Source organism: Oncorhynchus tshawytscha, linkage group LG13 (assembly GCF_018296145.1).
Source record: "Oncorhynchus tshawytscha isolate Ot180627B linkage group LG13, Otsh_v2.0, whole genome shotgun sequence".
NCBI lineage: Eukaryota > Metazoa > Chordata > Actinopteri > Salmoniformes > Salmonidae > Oncorhynchus > Oncorhynchus tshawytscha.
In genome coordinates this window covers 38,234,320-38,250,597 of record NC_056441.1, presented here as the reverse complement: position 1 = coordinate 38,250,597, position 16,278 = coordinate 38,234,320, and the positions used below count along the sequence as shown (strand labels likewise).

The 16,278-nt window shown below is 43.3% G+C and overlaps 1 protein-coding gene across 1 annotated transcript in view; it reads right to left on the bottom strand.

Moving 5' to 3' along the window:
- The window catches only part of LOC112242487, a 68,029-nt gene that overhangs the window by 23,278 nt on the left and 28,473 nt on the right, over positions 1-16,278 (bottom strand). The window contains exon 4 of the mRNA XM_042295711.1: positions 1,782-3,816. Coding sequence (XP_042151645.1) covers positions 1,782-3,816 — 2,035 coding nt within the window. The remainder of the gene's footprint in view (positions 1-1,781; positions 3,817-16,278) is intronic.

Sequence of the window (16,278 nt, the reverse complement as noted above, 5' to 3'; positions counted from 1 at the left end):
AGGATTCGATCGCTGGGTGGATAAGTGCTGCCGAGAACACTGTGCCAAGATGAATTATGCCCCTAATACTATCTGGATGGGTAGCTTTCATTCATGTCATAGATGTACAGACATAGATGTACAGTGTGTCCAAGGCCTGTTGCCATAGACGCATCTTATTAAGATCATGTAAATTCCTGTATATTCAAATTCCCCCTCCTAAACTCCAACCGTTGTGTTCTGATAGGTATGTCTCTGCGTGTGTTGGACTTTCTCTTTCACCCTTTCACGCTCCCCATCTCTAGCTCTCCTTCTCTTGATGTCTCACTCTCCCTTTGCTTGTTTCTCTCTCTATCACTCACTCCCTTTTCCTCTCTGTTGGCAAAAGGAAAGCAGGATGAGGCTGTAAAAGCCAACAGTGGGCAGTGAAAACAGTCTCCAAAACACATGCCTGGCAACACCCAGATGATAACAGGCCACTCATTGTACCTGTTCTGGTGACGTAGCATTCATGTAGGTCAGATAGCCACCAGCATTACAGGTTACTGAACTGCCCGTGTGACTTCTGTCCCGAATTCTTAGCTGAGATCTAGGCTATGCATGCCCAGAAACTCTTGCATAAATCATAGATTAATGTCAACTTGAGTCCCACACGTGGATCTCACAATCAGATGTATGCAAGGATTCTACCGATATAATGGAGGTCAGAGAGCCAGTTCCATTGAGGAGCCAAATCACACGGTGAAAGGGTCAATAATAGTCTCAGTGACAGAAACATGAGCTGCTCAGGTCTACCTGTGGCCTGAGGGGAGGCAGGGTTATTAGATATCCGGACCGGCACACAAACAGAACGCGCTTGCACTGTGCCAACTCTGCAAAACACAGTTTGCATAGGATAAGTGTCAACGTCTCGGGTCGAATGGTGAAAGATAAAGCTCCCCACTGGACGAGCGGTGCTCAGTATCTCCTAATGTCAGTATGTACACGCACCTGTGTGGCTGATGTATATGCCTGACAATGTCATTAGAGGGAACATAAGGATGTGGCCTTGTGGGATGTTGTAACTCCTGCCATGTCCCGTCAGAGATGCTGTCTTGTCCCGTTTTTTTTTTGTTGCTCATCTGTATTGTTTGCTGTGACTGTATTTATTAGAGAGCCGAAAATGTGTATTACGAATGCAAGATGGGAGGAGCTAGTAGCTACATGAGACGGGAGCACGGATACTGTGGCTGATGTAATGCTTCTAGCCATGGGATCCATTGCGTTTCATCAGCCTCCGGTACCATTTCACCGCCCTCACCCTTTCATCCGCAAAGGGCATCAGCGTCACCGCGGTGCAACTCGTCAAGTGAAAAGGTAGAAAAATCAGGAACCTACAATGGTAATTTGCACTTTTTCTCAAATCAGATTGTCACGTAAATCCCTTCCTAAACTCATCTGTTCTTCAAAACGTCCATGTAAACCAAAGACAAAAATGCTCGGTAGGCGTGTAAAACATCCTGAAAACTTAGGCTGAGTTCCATTTTTTCCAATCCCTCCTATATTCTTCTCCTCTCACACTGTGTTCTCACAATCTCTCACTAAACATCTAAAAAAAAATGTGTCATGAGGCCAATGGTGAAATACGTGTGCAAGACAAATCCAATCCAATTGCAGTCCTATTAAATGCCCCTATTCCCCCTGTACTAGACCCCTTCCCAAATGACTCTTTGTCATGAATTCTATCACACTCCTTTTACCATCCCCATGATCCCAGTATTCACACAATCTTCCTGAAACCTTTTCCAACTAAAAGTACTCACATAGGCGTCGGGGAAAGCTCTATACTTCTGCACCAGGTTCTTCTCTGGCTCTGGACTGAAGTGAGATCCTCCATGGACAGACCCCGTGTTGAACAGTGGTGAGTTCAGGCCTTCGTTACTGAAGCTCCTCTGCAGACCCAGACCAATAGAGCCCACAGAGCCCATACCACCCAGTCCCGGGCTGAGCTTGGACTGGGAGTTGTTAGAATTGTCGAACGACCTGTGGATGTCCAGAGATGAGCTTGTGGGACTGACGAGGCTTCCGAGGGTAGAGGTGAAGCTAGGGAGGGGAGGGGGCCTGCTCATTCGAGAGTTGGTGTCGGTGTTGTTTCCGGTTAAGGAGCCAGACATCAGGGAGGAGAAACGTTCGTAGCGGAAGGGGGTAGAAGGGTCAGTTCCGGTTCCAGCTCCAGATTCAAATCCAAGTCTGGTCCCAGGCCCACCGGCCATGCCCATACCAACCCCTGAGCTCATGCGGTCCTGGTTAGGCCCTATGTCCGGTAGGGAGCTCGTACGGAAAAGAGAGGGCCGCTGGCCTAGGCTATGGGCATTGCCATTCTCCTGTGGCTGATCAATCGATGCTGAACGATAGCTGGAGAAGAGGAATGAGTTGTCCAGGCGCGAGGGGCTTGGAGACTGGTTGTTGCTCCCTCCGTTTAGTATGGGGGACGGCGAGTGCTCTGAGGACGAGTCACTGCCCAAGGAGCTCTTCCTCACGATGATGCTGTTAAGAGCCGAGGCTCGGAGTGGGAGGTTGAGGCTTCCACGGTTCAAATGGTGGTCCCCAGCCTGCTGCTCCTGCTTCTGTTGGAGCTGCTGGAGCTTCATCAACTCCAGAGGGGAGCGCATCTCTTTGGGGGAGCCCCGTTTGAGGCCCAGGTCTGCAGGAAGGATGTAACGGTTGTTAGGGACCTCCAGCGAAGACCCAGCGGGCACCTGGGGAGATTTGGTGGTGGTGGGGGTGGAGCAGGGGGCATCCTCCACGATAGGGGAAAGGGAGGAGAAGATGGAGGGGGCAGTCGTCCCACGCAGGCTCCTCTGCCTCTGGACCGGGATAGGGTTCATGCTCTTCAGGGTGTCCACCAGGCATTCCATGTCACCGTGATAGGGGTTGCCTGGGTCAGGGGTCAAGGGAGAGGAGGAGGGGGAAGGGTCTGAGGAGGAGGGGTCAGGGAGCAGCTCCACGAGTGTGGCCTTGTACACCCCAGAGAAGAAGTCACTGCTGTCTCTGCTGTAGTCCACGTCTTCAATAGACTGACCCGCCGAGGAGAAGTTTGAGACTGGGAGCGACTGTGGATCACAGCCTGATTTTATCTTCTTTGCCACGGACTCTCCCGCCCTACTCTTTTGCTCTACCCCTCTCTCTCTCTGTCCTGCAGGTGCAGTGGCTAGCTCCTCCTCCTCTTCCCACTCCCTCCTCCTCCCCCTGCCTGTTTCTGGCTCGCTACTCTCATGGCTCAGCTGAACTTCGCTCCTGTCGCTCAGCCAGTGACCGTTGCCGGGGGAACCGGGCATGTTCGAGGAGTGGGAGGACAGGCCAGGTTCCTGGAATGGCGGCCCGGGGCCGGTGAGGTGTTGTCTGTACACAGGGAGGGAGGGGGACAGGGAGGAGTACAATCCATTGTACGTGGACACTCTTGACTCATTCGACTGAGAGTCAGAGCGCCAGGACACCCCTGTGGGGTCAAAAGTGGTTTGCGCCCCCTCATCCTGGTTTCTCCATTTGTATTCTGGTACGACTGGACCTAGGTCACTTTCAGTTCTATTGGGGTCAGTGATAGTGCTTGTACTGTAGTCCACACTGTATTCAGTGTGGTCTGTGGTGTCATTGTCGGTGACCTGGGAGACTTTACGGAAGTCCTGTTTTGATTCCTCCATGCCCTTGTGGGTGGGAGAGGGTCTTATGATGAGAGTGGAACGGAATAATTTCATCTCGCTGTCTGACTCCAGATAAGCCACTATCTGCTGAATTTCTGAATCAGAGCCCTCAGAGTCTTTTAAAGCAGTACTGAGAACAGCTGAAGCATCCAGAGACCTAACAGGTAGGAGACAAACAGAATGGCACAAGTTAATAATAGTCATTGACCAATCATGGCAGTGTGTTAAGGACTGTTTAGTCAAGAGGTGGTGATTATCTAGGCGAGCTATGAAAATCATAGAGGTGAACTTTAGGTATGCAGAATTGGGTGTACTGTAAAAAAGTTAACAGAAGCTAGGCTACATGCTTCACCAGCAGTGTGGTTTTGTGTCATTGATTGGGAAATGTAACAATGATGGCCCAAAAACTGTATACATCTTCTTGTGTATAGTTAGTACATTACTATTAAGACCAATATATATTATACGTTGTGTGGTGGGCCAATTTTCTTTCAGACTGTCCAACCTAAAATGTATACTGGGACAAAAAAATAAAAATAATAAACTTACACACATTGCAACAATGTTTAACCAGAGATTAGTTTGTGTTTACAATGTGTACGAAGAGTTGCTGAAAGCTAAAGGTTACTTTAAGTCAACAGGTTTTAAAATGATGCCAGGCCAAACCTACTGTGATACTACTGTGGATGTAACCATTTGTTAAATCACCTTTGAGCTTGAATGTCACAGGTTTACGTGACAAATTCATTTGAAATGAATCACTATTTCGCCATCGCCTTCAAAAATGCCTTCAAAATGAACTCCAAACAAAGCATTACAGGTCCAGTCACTTTTGAATCTCAGTACTATTCCACACATGACTCAAATAAGCGTTAACAGCTATAGTGATTACTGTTCTGTTACAGCTCTCTGTGTTGGGAGGTGGCATGAACTAAAGTGCCCTACCTACTCTTCACGGAAGGAATGGGGGGAGGGGGGTTTCAAGAAGCACTAGAGGTCAAAAGATCAGAAAATAGCACTGTGTTGTGATAACCTTTCCACAAACCTGTTGGTGTACAACCTGAGCTCTCTCATACAGTGCCAGTCAAACGTTTGGACACACCTAGTCATTCAAAGGTTTTTCTTTATTTTTCAAAATGTTCTAAATTGTAGAATAATACTGAAGACATCAAAACTATGAAATAACACATATGGAATCATGTAGTAACCAAAATAAGTGTTAAATCAAAATATATTTCAGATTCTAGCCACCCTTGATGACAGCTTTGCACACTCTTGGCATTCTCTCAACCAGCATCACATGGAATGCTTTTCCAACTGTCTTGAAGGAGTTTCCACATATGCCGAGCACTTGTTGGCTGCTTTTCCTTCACTCTGTGGTCTAACTCATCCCAAACCATCTCAATTGGGTTGAGGTCAAGTGATTGTGGAGGCCAGGTCATCTGATGCAGCCCTCCATCACTCTCCTTCTTGGTCAAATAGCCCTTACACAGCCTGGAGGTGTGTTGGGTCACTGTACTGTTGAAAAACAAATGATAGTACCACTAAGTGAAACCAAGATGGGATGGCGTATCGCTGCAGAATGCTGTGGTAGCCATGCTGGTTAAGTGTGGCTTGAATTCTAAATAAATCACTGACGGTGTCACCAGCAAAGCACCCCCAAACCATCACACATCCTCCTCCATGCTTCACAGTGGGAACTGCACATGCAGAGATCATCCATTCAATTACTCTGTCTCACAAAGACACAGCGGTTGGAACCAAAAATCTAAATTTGGACTCATCAGAACAAAGGACAGATTTACACCGGTCTAAGTCCATTGCGCGTGTTTCTTTGCCCAAACAAGTATCTTCTTATTATTGGTGTCCTTTATTAGTGGTTTCTTTGCAGCAATTTGACCAAGAAGGGCTGATTCACACAGTCTCCGCTGAACAGTTGATGTTGATATGTGTCTATTACTTGAACTCTGTGAAGCATTTATTTGAGGCTGGTAACTCTAATGAACGTATCCTCTGCAGCAGAGGTAACTCTGGATTTTCATTTCCTGTGGCGGTGCTCATGAGAGCCAGTTCCATCATAGCACTTGATGGTTTTTGCGACTGCATTTGAAGAAACGTTCAAAGTTCTTGACATTTTCCGGATTGACTGACCTTCATATCTTAAAGTAATGATTGACTGTCGTTTCTCTTGGCTTATTATATATATATAACTTATTATATAACTTTTAACAAGACACACCTGTTGTTAACTGAAATGCATTCCAGGTGACTACCTCATGAAGCTGGTTGAGAGAATTCCAAGAGTGTGCAAAGCTGTCATCAAGGCTAAGGGTGGCTACTTTGAAGAATCTCAAATATAAAATATATTTAGATTTGTTTAACACTTTTCTGGTTACTACATGATTCCATATTTCATAGTTTTGACGTCTTCACCATTATTCTACAATGTAGAAAATTGTAAAAATAAAGAAAACCCCTGGAATGAGTAGGTGTGTCTGAACCTTTGACTGGTGCTGTACCTCAAATCAAAACAGATGCCAGACATGCATTCCTCATAGGTCACTGTTGCATAATTACTATGTTTTGAAGTATGATTAATATGCTTTCAGCAGAAGCGGTAACACTTTAATTGGATAGTCCATCTGTAGATGCTCTACAGACAGACAATCTACAGACTAGTCATGTGGGAATCCAAATCAAACCTGGTCCTGGGGACTCAAAGGGTTGCACTCCCCTGCTCTAACCCACTGAACCATGAGAACCACAGACTTACGATCAGACGAAGCATTTGATTTCGTGTCCATAACAAAAATGTGTTGGGTTTGTTCAAACATGTAGGGTCTCTCTCCAGGGACAGGTACAAATAGACAGATTCAACATAAAGTGTACAATATGCACACTACTAGAGAAACAAGTGGGGTGCCAAGTCAGATATAAGTGTCCTATCTATGTGTTCCAGACTAAACAGCAGTCCTTTTATGAGTTGACAACAAATGTTTACCGACGTTAAATGGAGTTCATCTATCCTCACAACTCCTCCCTGATTTCATACTACCATTTTGGAAAGATTTGACAGCACATCACTACAACAGCGTAGCAAGTGCATTTCTTTTTCTAAACTATTTCTTTATCCAACTTCTTTCCGGTGTTTTTCTTGGTAGTGTGCTATGGCACTACTCCATCCGTCCGTTTCAGCAGGTAGATCAACTCATCACAACACCTGGCCCCGGGGAAGACAGAAGGGCTTAGCTACCACATACCACCGCACCCCTGCTGGAACATGCAGCGTTAAAGAGCGACTGCCCCTAAAAAGCAACTTCTCGTTTTTAATTTTTTTTGAAACGGCCTATGTGTCATTGGTATGAATCAAATATTTATTCCAGTGTCAAAGTTTAGTATCATGTGTAAATAAGATCATTTTGGTCATAAAGTCAGTCTCGTCCAAAACTAAGATTTGTGAGATGATAGGAAAAGATTGTATGTCATGGAATGAAGGGGAACATAACAGTTTCCTATGGGTTGGGTTTATTTGAATCCTGCACACATGCCCTCAGCTGGCAGCACCCAAGTAATCATCAGTTCAGAGCGCAGCTGCACGCGACCTGATCGTAATACCCATGATCAATTTGGTTTGACATCCCTATGGGGCGAGTTAGGGACCATCAGGAAATTACACAATGTACATGGGACTACATTTTAAAAGGCCAATAGGTCAACTTCGCCACAGTCACACATCAGCCGGCTGAAGCTAACTTGGTTAATCATTTGGTTAACTCTTCGTACCTGCGAACACACACAAGAGACACCCGCATCAAACCACACCCCGAAATCAACTCCCGTTTGAATTCAATCATGGCTGCTAGCATTTCTTAAAGAACCAAATCTAAAATAAGGCCGAATCAGGAAGTGCAGTGGCCCTTTAAAACGTCAAATCAACACAAACTCACAATAATCTGCTCCAACATGAGAAATTGGGAATTCACACACACACATGCTGACACAGCTGTGCTGGCGGAGTGATCCCAGGAAAATAACCTGTCCCTCAACGTCAATAAAAAGGAAGGATCTTATTGTGGACTACAGGAGACAGAAGAGGGAGCATGCCTGCATCGTCATCGACGGGGACGCAGTAGATAGGATCAAAAGCTTGAAGTTCCTTGGTGTACACATCACTGATGACCTGAAATGGTCTCACCACACCGGCACTGTGGTGAAGAAGTGCAACAGTGCCTCTACAACCTCCTGTGGCTGAAGAAATTTGGCATGGCCCCTAAGACACTCATGAACTTCTACAGATGCACCATTGAGAGCATCCTGTCGGGAATATATCACCACCTAAGATTTTACTGAGTTACAGTTCATATAAGGATATCAGTCATTGAAATAAATGAATTAGGCCCTAATCTCTAGATTTCACATTACTGGGAATACAGATATGCATCTGTTGGTCACATATATCTTTTTTAAGAAGTAGGGACGTGGATCAGAACCAGTCAGTATCTGTTGACCATCATTTGCTTCATGCAGCGCGACATCTCTTTCACATAGAGTTAATCAGGTTGTTGACTGTGGCCAGGGAAATGTTATCCCACTCCTCTTCAATGGCTGTGTGAAGTTGCTGAATATTGGCGGGAACTAGACCATGCCATCATTCACATCCCAAACATGCTCAATGGGCCATGGAAGAACTGGGACATTTTCAGCTTCCATGAATTGTGTACAGATCCTTGCGACATGGTGCCGTGCATTATCATACTGAAACATGAGTAGATGGCAGCGGATGAATGACATGACAATGGGCCTCTGGATATCATCACGGTATCTCTGTGCATTCAAATAGCTAATCGACAAAATGTAATTGTGTTTGTTGTCCGTAGCTTAAGCCTGCCCATACCATAACCCCACCGCAACCATGGGGCTCTCTGTTCATGCCGTTGACAAACCGCTCACCCACACAACGCCTTACACATGGTCTGCGGTTGTGAGGCCGGTTGGACGTACCGCCAAATTCTCTAAAATGATGTTGGAGGCTGCTTATGGTAGAGAAATGAACATTTCATTCTCTGGCAACAGCTCTGGTGGACATTCCTGCAGTCAGCATGCCTATTGCACACTCCCTCAAAACTTTAGACATTTATGGCATTGTGTTGTGTGACAAACTGCACATTTTAGAGTGGCTTTTTACTGTCCCCAGTACAAGGTGCACCTGTGTAATGATCATTCTGTTTAATCAGCTTTTCGATATGCCACACCTGTCAGGTAGGTAGATTATTTTGTCAAAGGAAAAATGCTCATGTGAACAAATGTGTGAACAAAATGTAAGAGAAATAAGCTTTTTTGAGTGGATGGAACATTTCTGGAAACTTTTATTTTAGCTCATGAAATATTACACTTTATGTTTATATTTTTGTTCAGTGTAGTTTCTCTTGTGTAAATTCCCCTGGTGTACATATGTATAGATTGCATTTTGATACTGCTACAGTGCTATTTGGGTTGTTCATGGGATTTGTCCGTCAGTTCTTTTCTCCTCTTTTCTTTTTCTCCATTAGAATTGTTTGACATTAGACTGCATTGTTAGGAGCCAGTAACAGAAGAATTTCATTGAACTGCTAAAACGCCATCTAAAATGTGTACACGACTCATCAACTTATTTTTTTGTAACTCTTTTTTTCCCCCCTCTATGCTGTCTGAAGGGTAAGGTGGAGGAAGGCTTTGCGGTCTAAGGAAGAATACGAATATCCACACACACTCTTTGCTTGTTCTTACATTTTAATAGCAATGCATCAATCACTAAGAGATGTTAAAATCAGGCTACTCCTGTAGCTAAACACACTGGGATGTATAGTTCCCATAAGATAATTAATTTTGCCGGCATTACTGATGTACAATCTCCGGTATTTTGGCGATTAAAAATGTATTTTTTAAACATCCTGCTTTGGGTTGATGTGTCAATGTGTAGTTTACACATGCATAATCTATGAGCGGAATTACCATTTTACCTCAATTAGCCACGAAATCCTTCATTTGAAAGAAATTGTTTTCTTAAAGCTGTGCCGTGCAATTTTCCCTAAATTTTCCCCTAAGTGGGCCAACCCCTAGCAATTCGAGTTCTAGCCAATGAGTTGCCGCCCTGCGCATTTGAGTGACAGCTAGCAAGTGGCCTGCCCAGCGTTATCCAATGAGGTTACAGGGCGGGCCCAATGGCTCAGTGGACGCAGCAGAGAGAGAGAGCAATGACGTGGGGCACATATCATCTATTTCGGGGACCACTTTTGGCACGTGATTACTACATTCAAATCTACTGGCTAATAAGTATACCAAAGTACCGGAGAATCTCTTTCACTTGTCACTCACGGCTGACTGTTTTTCTAACATGTTTTAGTGGCGAGGCCTGCGGGGGTGTGCCTCCTATAACGGAGGTATTCATCACAGGCCAAAATGGTCTTTTTTAATTACAGGTAAAGAAATGTTGGTTTGATATATCTCTTTTGAAAGTGTTGCCCTCATGTGGTGAACACCTATCATTGCCCATGGGTAAAACTATAATGTATGGGGCGCAGTATGCTAATCAAGCTATGTCCTTAAATGTGCATTTGTTGTCAATTTTTGACTTTTCTTGAAAGTCTACCTTTGGCATTTTTCTGATTATTGCTTCCATCCTGGTATTCATGAAAGAAAATGGAATGTCATAGAAAATCTAAGTAGGTTCGTAGACAAAGAATGGATGGCGCCAATGACAGCACCAGATGACACAGTGTCAGCAGACATTTGGCCCTCCCGAATCCCTGTAGCAAGGTGGCCTCCGAGTCCAAAACACTTAACACATTGAGGGTTATTCCCTTTAGCTTAGCTTCCACCTAGTGTTAACATGTCTGTCCATCAGAGCTCCAATCTCATACAAGAGGTGGAAGTTTTCTCTATTGGCAGATTATGACAGCACTTCCTGGTTCATAAAAGAGATGTTGGACAAGTCTAGGTGCAAAAGGCTCCATAACAGCTTCTACCTCCTTTTGTTTTTACACTGCTGCTACTCGCTGTTTATTATCTATGCATAGTCACTTCACCCTACCTACATGTACAAATTACCTCGACTAATCTGTAACCCTGCACACTGACTCGGTACTAGTACCCCCTGTATATAGTCTCATTATTGTTATTTTAATGTGTTACTTTTTTTATTTGTATATTTTCTTAACTGTATTTTCTTAACTGCATTGTTGGTTAAGGGTTTGTAGGTAAGCATTTCAAGGTATTCGGTGCATTTGACAAAAAAAATTGATTTGATTAAAGCAGAGGCTAGCAAACCATTTTGTTTCCTGTGTGACTTTCTAGAAACTGCCTACATTCACACAAGCTGATTCTTTCTATTTTTCACCCTTAAATATAGTATAGAGATATCTCTTAGTGATATTGTAATAAGTAAGTGGCCCACTCCATTCTTAACTCAACCATATGTATATGCCACCATCTTGTGGGGCAGCAGGAAACAACAGCTGATATGTTTATTTTTTATTTAACCTTTATTTAACTAGGTAAGTCAGTTAAGGACAAATTCTTATTTTACAATGACTCCCTGCCCCGGCCAAACCCTCCCCTAACCCGACCAATTGTGCGCCGTCCTATGGGAATCCCGATGACAGCCGGTTGTGATACAGCCCGGGATCAAACCAGGGTCTGTAATGATGCCTCTAGCACTGAGATGCAGTGCCTTAGATCGCTGCACCGCTGGGAAAGACAACAACAAAAAGACAACACTACTTACAGAAGGGCTATTCAACTGGTGGCCTGCGGGCCCGATCCGGCCCCATTCTTAATTTCATACTGGCCCTTTGATAAATTCTGAAGAATAATACAAGATCTGCTAAAAAACACTATGGTCCTGGTCTACACTGAGTGTACTAAACAGCAGCTCTCTCCATGACATAGACTGACCAGGTGAGTCCAGTTGAAAGCTATGATCCCTTATTGATGTCACCTGTTAAATCCACTTCAATCAGTGTAGATGAAGGGCATTAGACAGGTTAAAAGATTGTTAAACCTACGAGACAACTGAGACATATGTTGTATATGTGTGCCATTCAGAGGATGAATGGGCAAGAGAAAATATTTAATGCATTTGAATGGAAATAGGTAGTAGGTGCCAGGGGCACTGGTTTGAGTGTGTCAAGAACTGCAATGCTGAAGGGTTTTTCACCCTAAACAGTTTCCCACATGGTTTTTAGAGGCTTCAAGAACCTATGTGGCATGTTTGACTAACTTTTGATTTGGTTTGGACATTTTTCTATTCAGAGGGGGGTTACATTTTTATTTTTAAGAAATGCATATAAAAAAATAACCCTGATGCATTCCCCATCCCTTCCCATCCTACACAGCAACCAAAGTTGCTTTTCAGTCCCCCTCCCACCCCTCGACCTTGAAAGAAACAAATGTATGACATGTAAAAAAAAACTGAAATAAAAGATTGACATAATTATTCAGACCCTTTGTTGAAGCACCTTTGGATGTGATTGCAGCTTAGTCTTCTTGGGTATGACGCTACAAGCTTGGCACACCTGTCTTTGGGGAGTTTCTCCCAGTCTTCTCTGCATATCCTCTCAAGCGCAGTCAGGCATTTTCAGGTCTCTCCAGAGATGTCAATCAGGTTCAAGTCCAGGCTCTGGCTGAGCCACTCAAGGACATTCAGAGACTTGTCCTGAAGCCACTCTTGTGTTGTCTTGGTTGTGCGCTTAGGGTTGTTGTCCTGTTGGAAGGTGAACCTTCACGCCAGTCTGAGGTCCTGAGCGCTCTGGAACAGGTTTTCTTCAAGGATCTCTGTACTTTGCTCTGTTCATATTTCCCTCAATCCTGACTAACCTCCCAGTTCCTGCCGCTGAAAAACATCCCCACAGCATGATGCGGCCACCACCATGCTTCACCATAGGGGTAGTGCCAGGTTTCCTCCAGACGTGACGCTTGGAATTCATTCCAAAGAGTTCGATCTTGGTATCATCAGACCAGAGAATCTTGTTTCTCATGGTCTGAGAGTCTTTAGGGGCCTTTTGGCAAACACCAAGCGGGCTGTCATGTGCCTTTTACTGAGCAGTGGCTTCTGTCTGGCCGTAAAGGCCTGATTGGTGGAGTGCTGTAGAGATGGGAGAACCTTCCAGAAGGACAGAGGAACTCTGGAGCTCTGTTCTTGGTCACCTCCCTGACAGTTAATTATTATTTGCAAACATAAAAAAACAGTTTTCACTGTCATTATGGGGTACTGTGTGTAGATTGATGAGAAAATAAGGCTGTAACGTAACAAAATGTGGAAGTCAAGGGGTCTGAATACTTTCTGAACGAACAGTGTATGTATGCATGAATGTATGTATGTACGTACGTACACACACGCACACGCACACACAGTTGAAGTTGGAAGTTTACATACACCTTAGCCAAATACATTTAAACTCAGTTTTTCACAATTCCTGACATTTAATCCTAGTAAAAATCCCCTGTCTTAGGTCAGTTAGGATCACCACTTTATTTTAAGAATGTGAAATGTCAGAATAATAGTACAGAGAATGATTTATTTCAGCTTATATTTCTTTCATCACATTCCCAGTGGGTCAGAAATGTACATACACTCAATTAGTATTTGGTAGCATTGCCTTTAAATTGTTTAACTTGGGTCAAATGTTTTAGGTAGCATTTCACAAGCTTCCCACAATAAGTTGGGTGAATTTTGGCCCATTCCTCCTGACAGAGCTGGTGTAACTGAGTCAGTTTTGTAAGCCTCCATGCTCGCACATGCTTTTTCAGTTCTGCCCACACATTTTCTATAGGATTGAGGTCAGGGCTTTGTGATGGCCACGCCAATACCTTGACTTTGTTGTCCTTAAGCCATAATTTGCAAATAAATTCATAAAAAATCCTACAATGTGATTTTCTGGATTTTTTTTCTCATTTTGTCTGTCATAGTTGAAGTGTACCTATGATGAAAATTACAGGCCTCACTCATCTTTTTAAGTGGGAGAACTTGCACAATTGGTGGCTGACTAAATACCTTTTTGTCCCACTGTAATTTCCTGTCATTTTCCAAGCTGTTTAAAAGGCACAGTCAACTTAGTTTATGTAAACTTCTGACCCACTGGAATTGTGATACAGTAAAATATAAGTGAAACAGTCTGTCTGTAAACAATTGTTGGAAAAATGACGTGTCATGCACAAAGTAGATGTTCTAACCGACTTGCCAAAACTATGGTTTGTTAACAAGAAAATTGGGGAGTGGTTGAAAAATGAGTTTAATGACTCCAACCTAAGTGTATGTAAACTTGCAACTTCAACAGTACATACAGTGGGGAGAAGCTGCCTGCCTATTGTCCTGTAGCCCATCCCAGCCTTGTGCAGGTCTACAATTTTATCCCTGATGTCCTTACACAGCTCTCTGGTCTTGGCCATTGTGGAGAGGTTGGAGTCTGTTTGATTGAGTGTGTGGACAGGTGTCTTTTACACAGGTAACGAGTTCAAACAGGTACAGTTAATACAGGTAATGAGTGGAGAACAGGAGGGCTTCTTAAAGAAAAACTAACAGGTCCGTGAGAGCCGGAATTCTTACTGGTTGGTAGGTGATCAAATACTTCTGTCATGCAATAAAATGCAAAGTAATTACTTAAAAATCATACAATGTGATTTTCTGAATTTTTGTTTTAGATTCCATCTCTCACAGTTGAAGTGTACCTATGATAAAAATTACAGACCTCTACATGCTTTGTAAGTAGGAAAACCTGCAAAATCGGCAGTGTATCAAATACTTGTTCTCCCCACTGTATAAATAAATAAAATAAACTGGTTTTGTATGTGTGGGGCTTTAGCTGTTCTTTACAGAGTCAAATATATTTGCCCAGGCCTCAATTGTTCCTTGACTAGATCAATTAATTCTTGCTGTCGATAATTTTAATGTTATAAATTTTAATAGTATCTGTATTCTCTGATTAAATAGGAGAGAGTGAGGTGGTTGCCATCTTAGTCAACATTTGTTGTAATCTTCTCGGATTTTGATTGAGAGATTCAAGGTGCTATCATCGTTATTAAGTAACATAATTGGTCGAAAGCATTGAATATTTAAATTCATGCACTTCTAAATGAATTGTATAACTTTGACCCAGAAGTATTTAAACTGCAGAAGCATTTGACCCAGAAGCATTTGACTACCTAACCTTTTTAACTCCCAGTTACATTGTTATTTCAAATCTTTTTCAAAGTGTAGTGTACTTGGTTTAAGGGATATATCAGTGAAGACCACCTCTTCCAGGGCATATCTCTCTATACTCAGTCAGAAGTGTCATGTCTAAACCCATTTAGAATGGGGCAAAATGCTAGAGCCTGGAAATATGTGGCATGTGATTATGTTGTCTTTATATGAATTTGTCTTCAGTGTTTGAACGGTTAAATATTTTGACCCCATTCCTGCAATGTACAACTCTAAGAAACACGTACATGCATTGGTTTCCCTCTCTGATACTAATAAGAAGTTAGTGTGACCAAACACGCACCTAATGACAGAGAAATTAATTCTGAAGCATCCTTCAGACTGGAATTTGGCATTGTCTGATTTGACATTCAGTACCAGTCAAAAGTTTGGACACACCTACTCATTCCAGGGTTTTTCTTTATTTTTACTATTTTCACGAGGTAGTCACCTGGAATGCATTTCAATTAACAGGTGTGCCTTGTTAAAAGGCCGTGAGGAATTTCTTTCCCTCTTAATGCGTTTGAACCAATCAGTTGTGTTGTGACAAGGTAGGTTTGGTATACTGAAGAAAGCCTATATTAATGGCAAGAACAGCTCAAATAAGCAAAGAGAAATGACAGTCCATCATTACTTTAAGACATGAAGGTCAGTCAATGCGGAAAATGTCAAGAACTTTGAACATTTCTTCAAGTGCAGTCACAATAACCATCAAGCGCTATGATGAAACTGGCTCTCATGACGACCGCCACATGAAAGGAAGACCCAGAGTTACCTCAGCAGAGGATAGCTTCATTAGAGTTAACTGCACCTCAGATTGCAGCCCAAATAAATCCTTCAGAGTTCAGGTAACATACACATCTCAACATCAACTGTTCAGAGGAGACTGCATGAATCAGCCCTTCATGGTAAAATTACTGCAAAGAAACCACTACCAAAGGACACCAACAAAGAGACTTGCTTTGGCCAAAAAACAAGAGCAACGGACATTAGACCGGTGGAAATCTGTCCACTGTTCTGATGAGTCCAAATGTGAAATTTGTGTTTTCAACCGCCGTGAGACATAAGAGTAGGTGAACGGATGATCTCCGCACATGTGGTTCCCACCGTGAAGCATGGAGGAGGTGTAATTGTGTTTTGCTGGTGACACAGTCAGTGATTTATTTTGAATTCAAGGCACACTTAACCAGCATGGCTACCACAGCATTCTGCAGCGATACGCCATCCCATCTGGTTTGGACTATAATTTGTTTTTCAACAGGACAATGATCCAACACACCTCCAGGCTGTGTAAGGGCTATTTAACCAAGAAGGAGAGTGATGGAGTGCTGCATCAGATGACCTGGCCTCCACAATCACCCGACCTCAACCCAATTGAGATGGTTTGGGATGAGTTGGACCGCA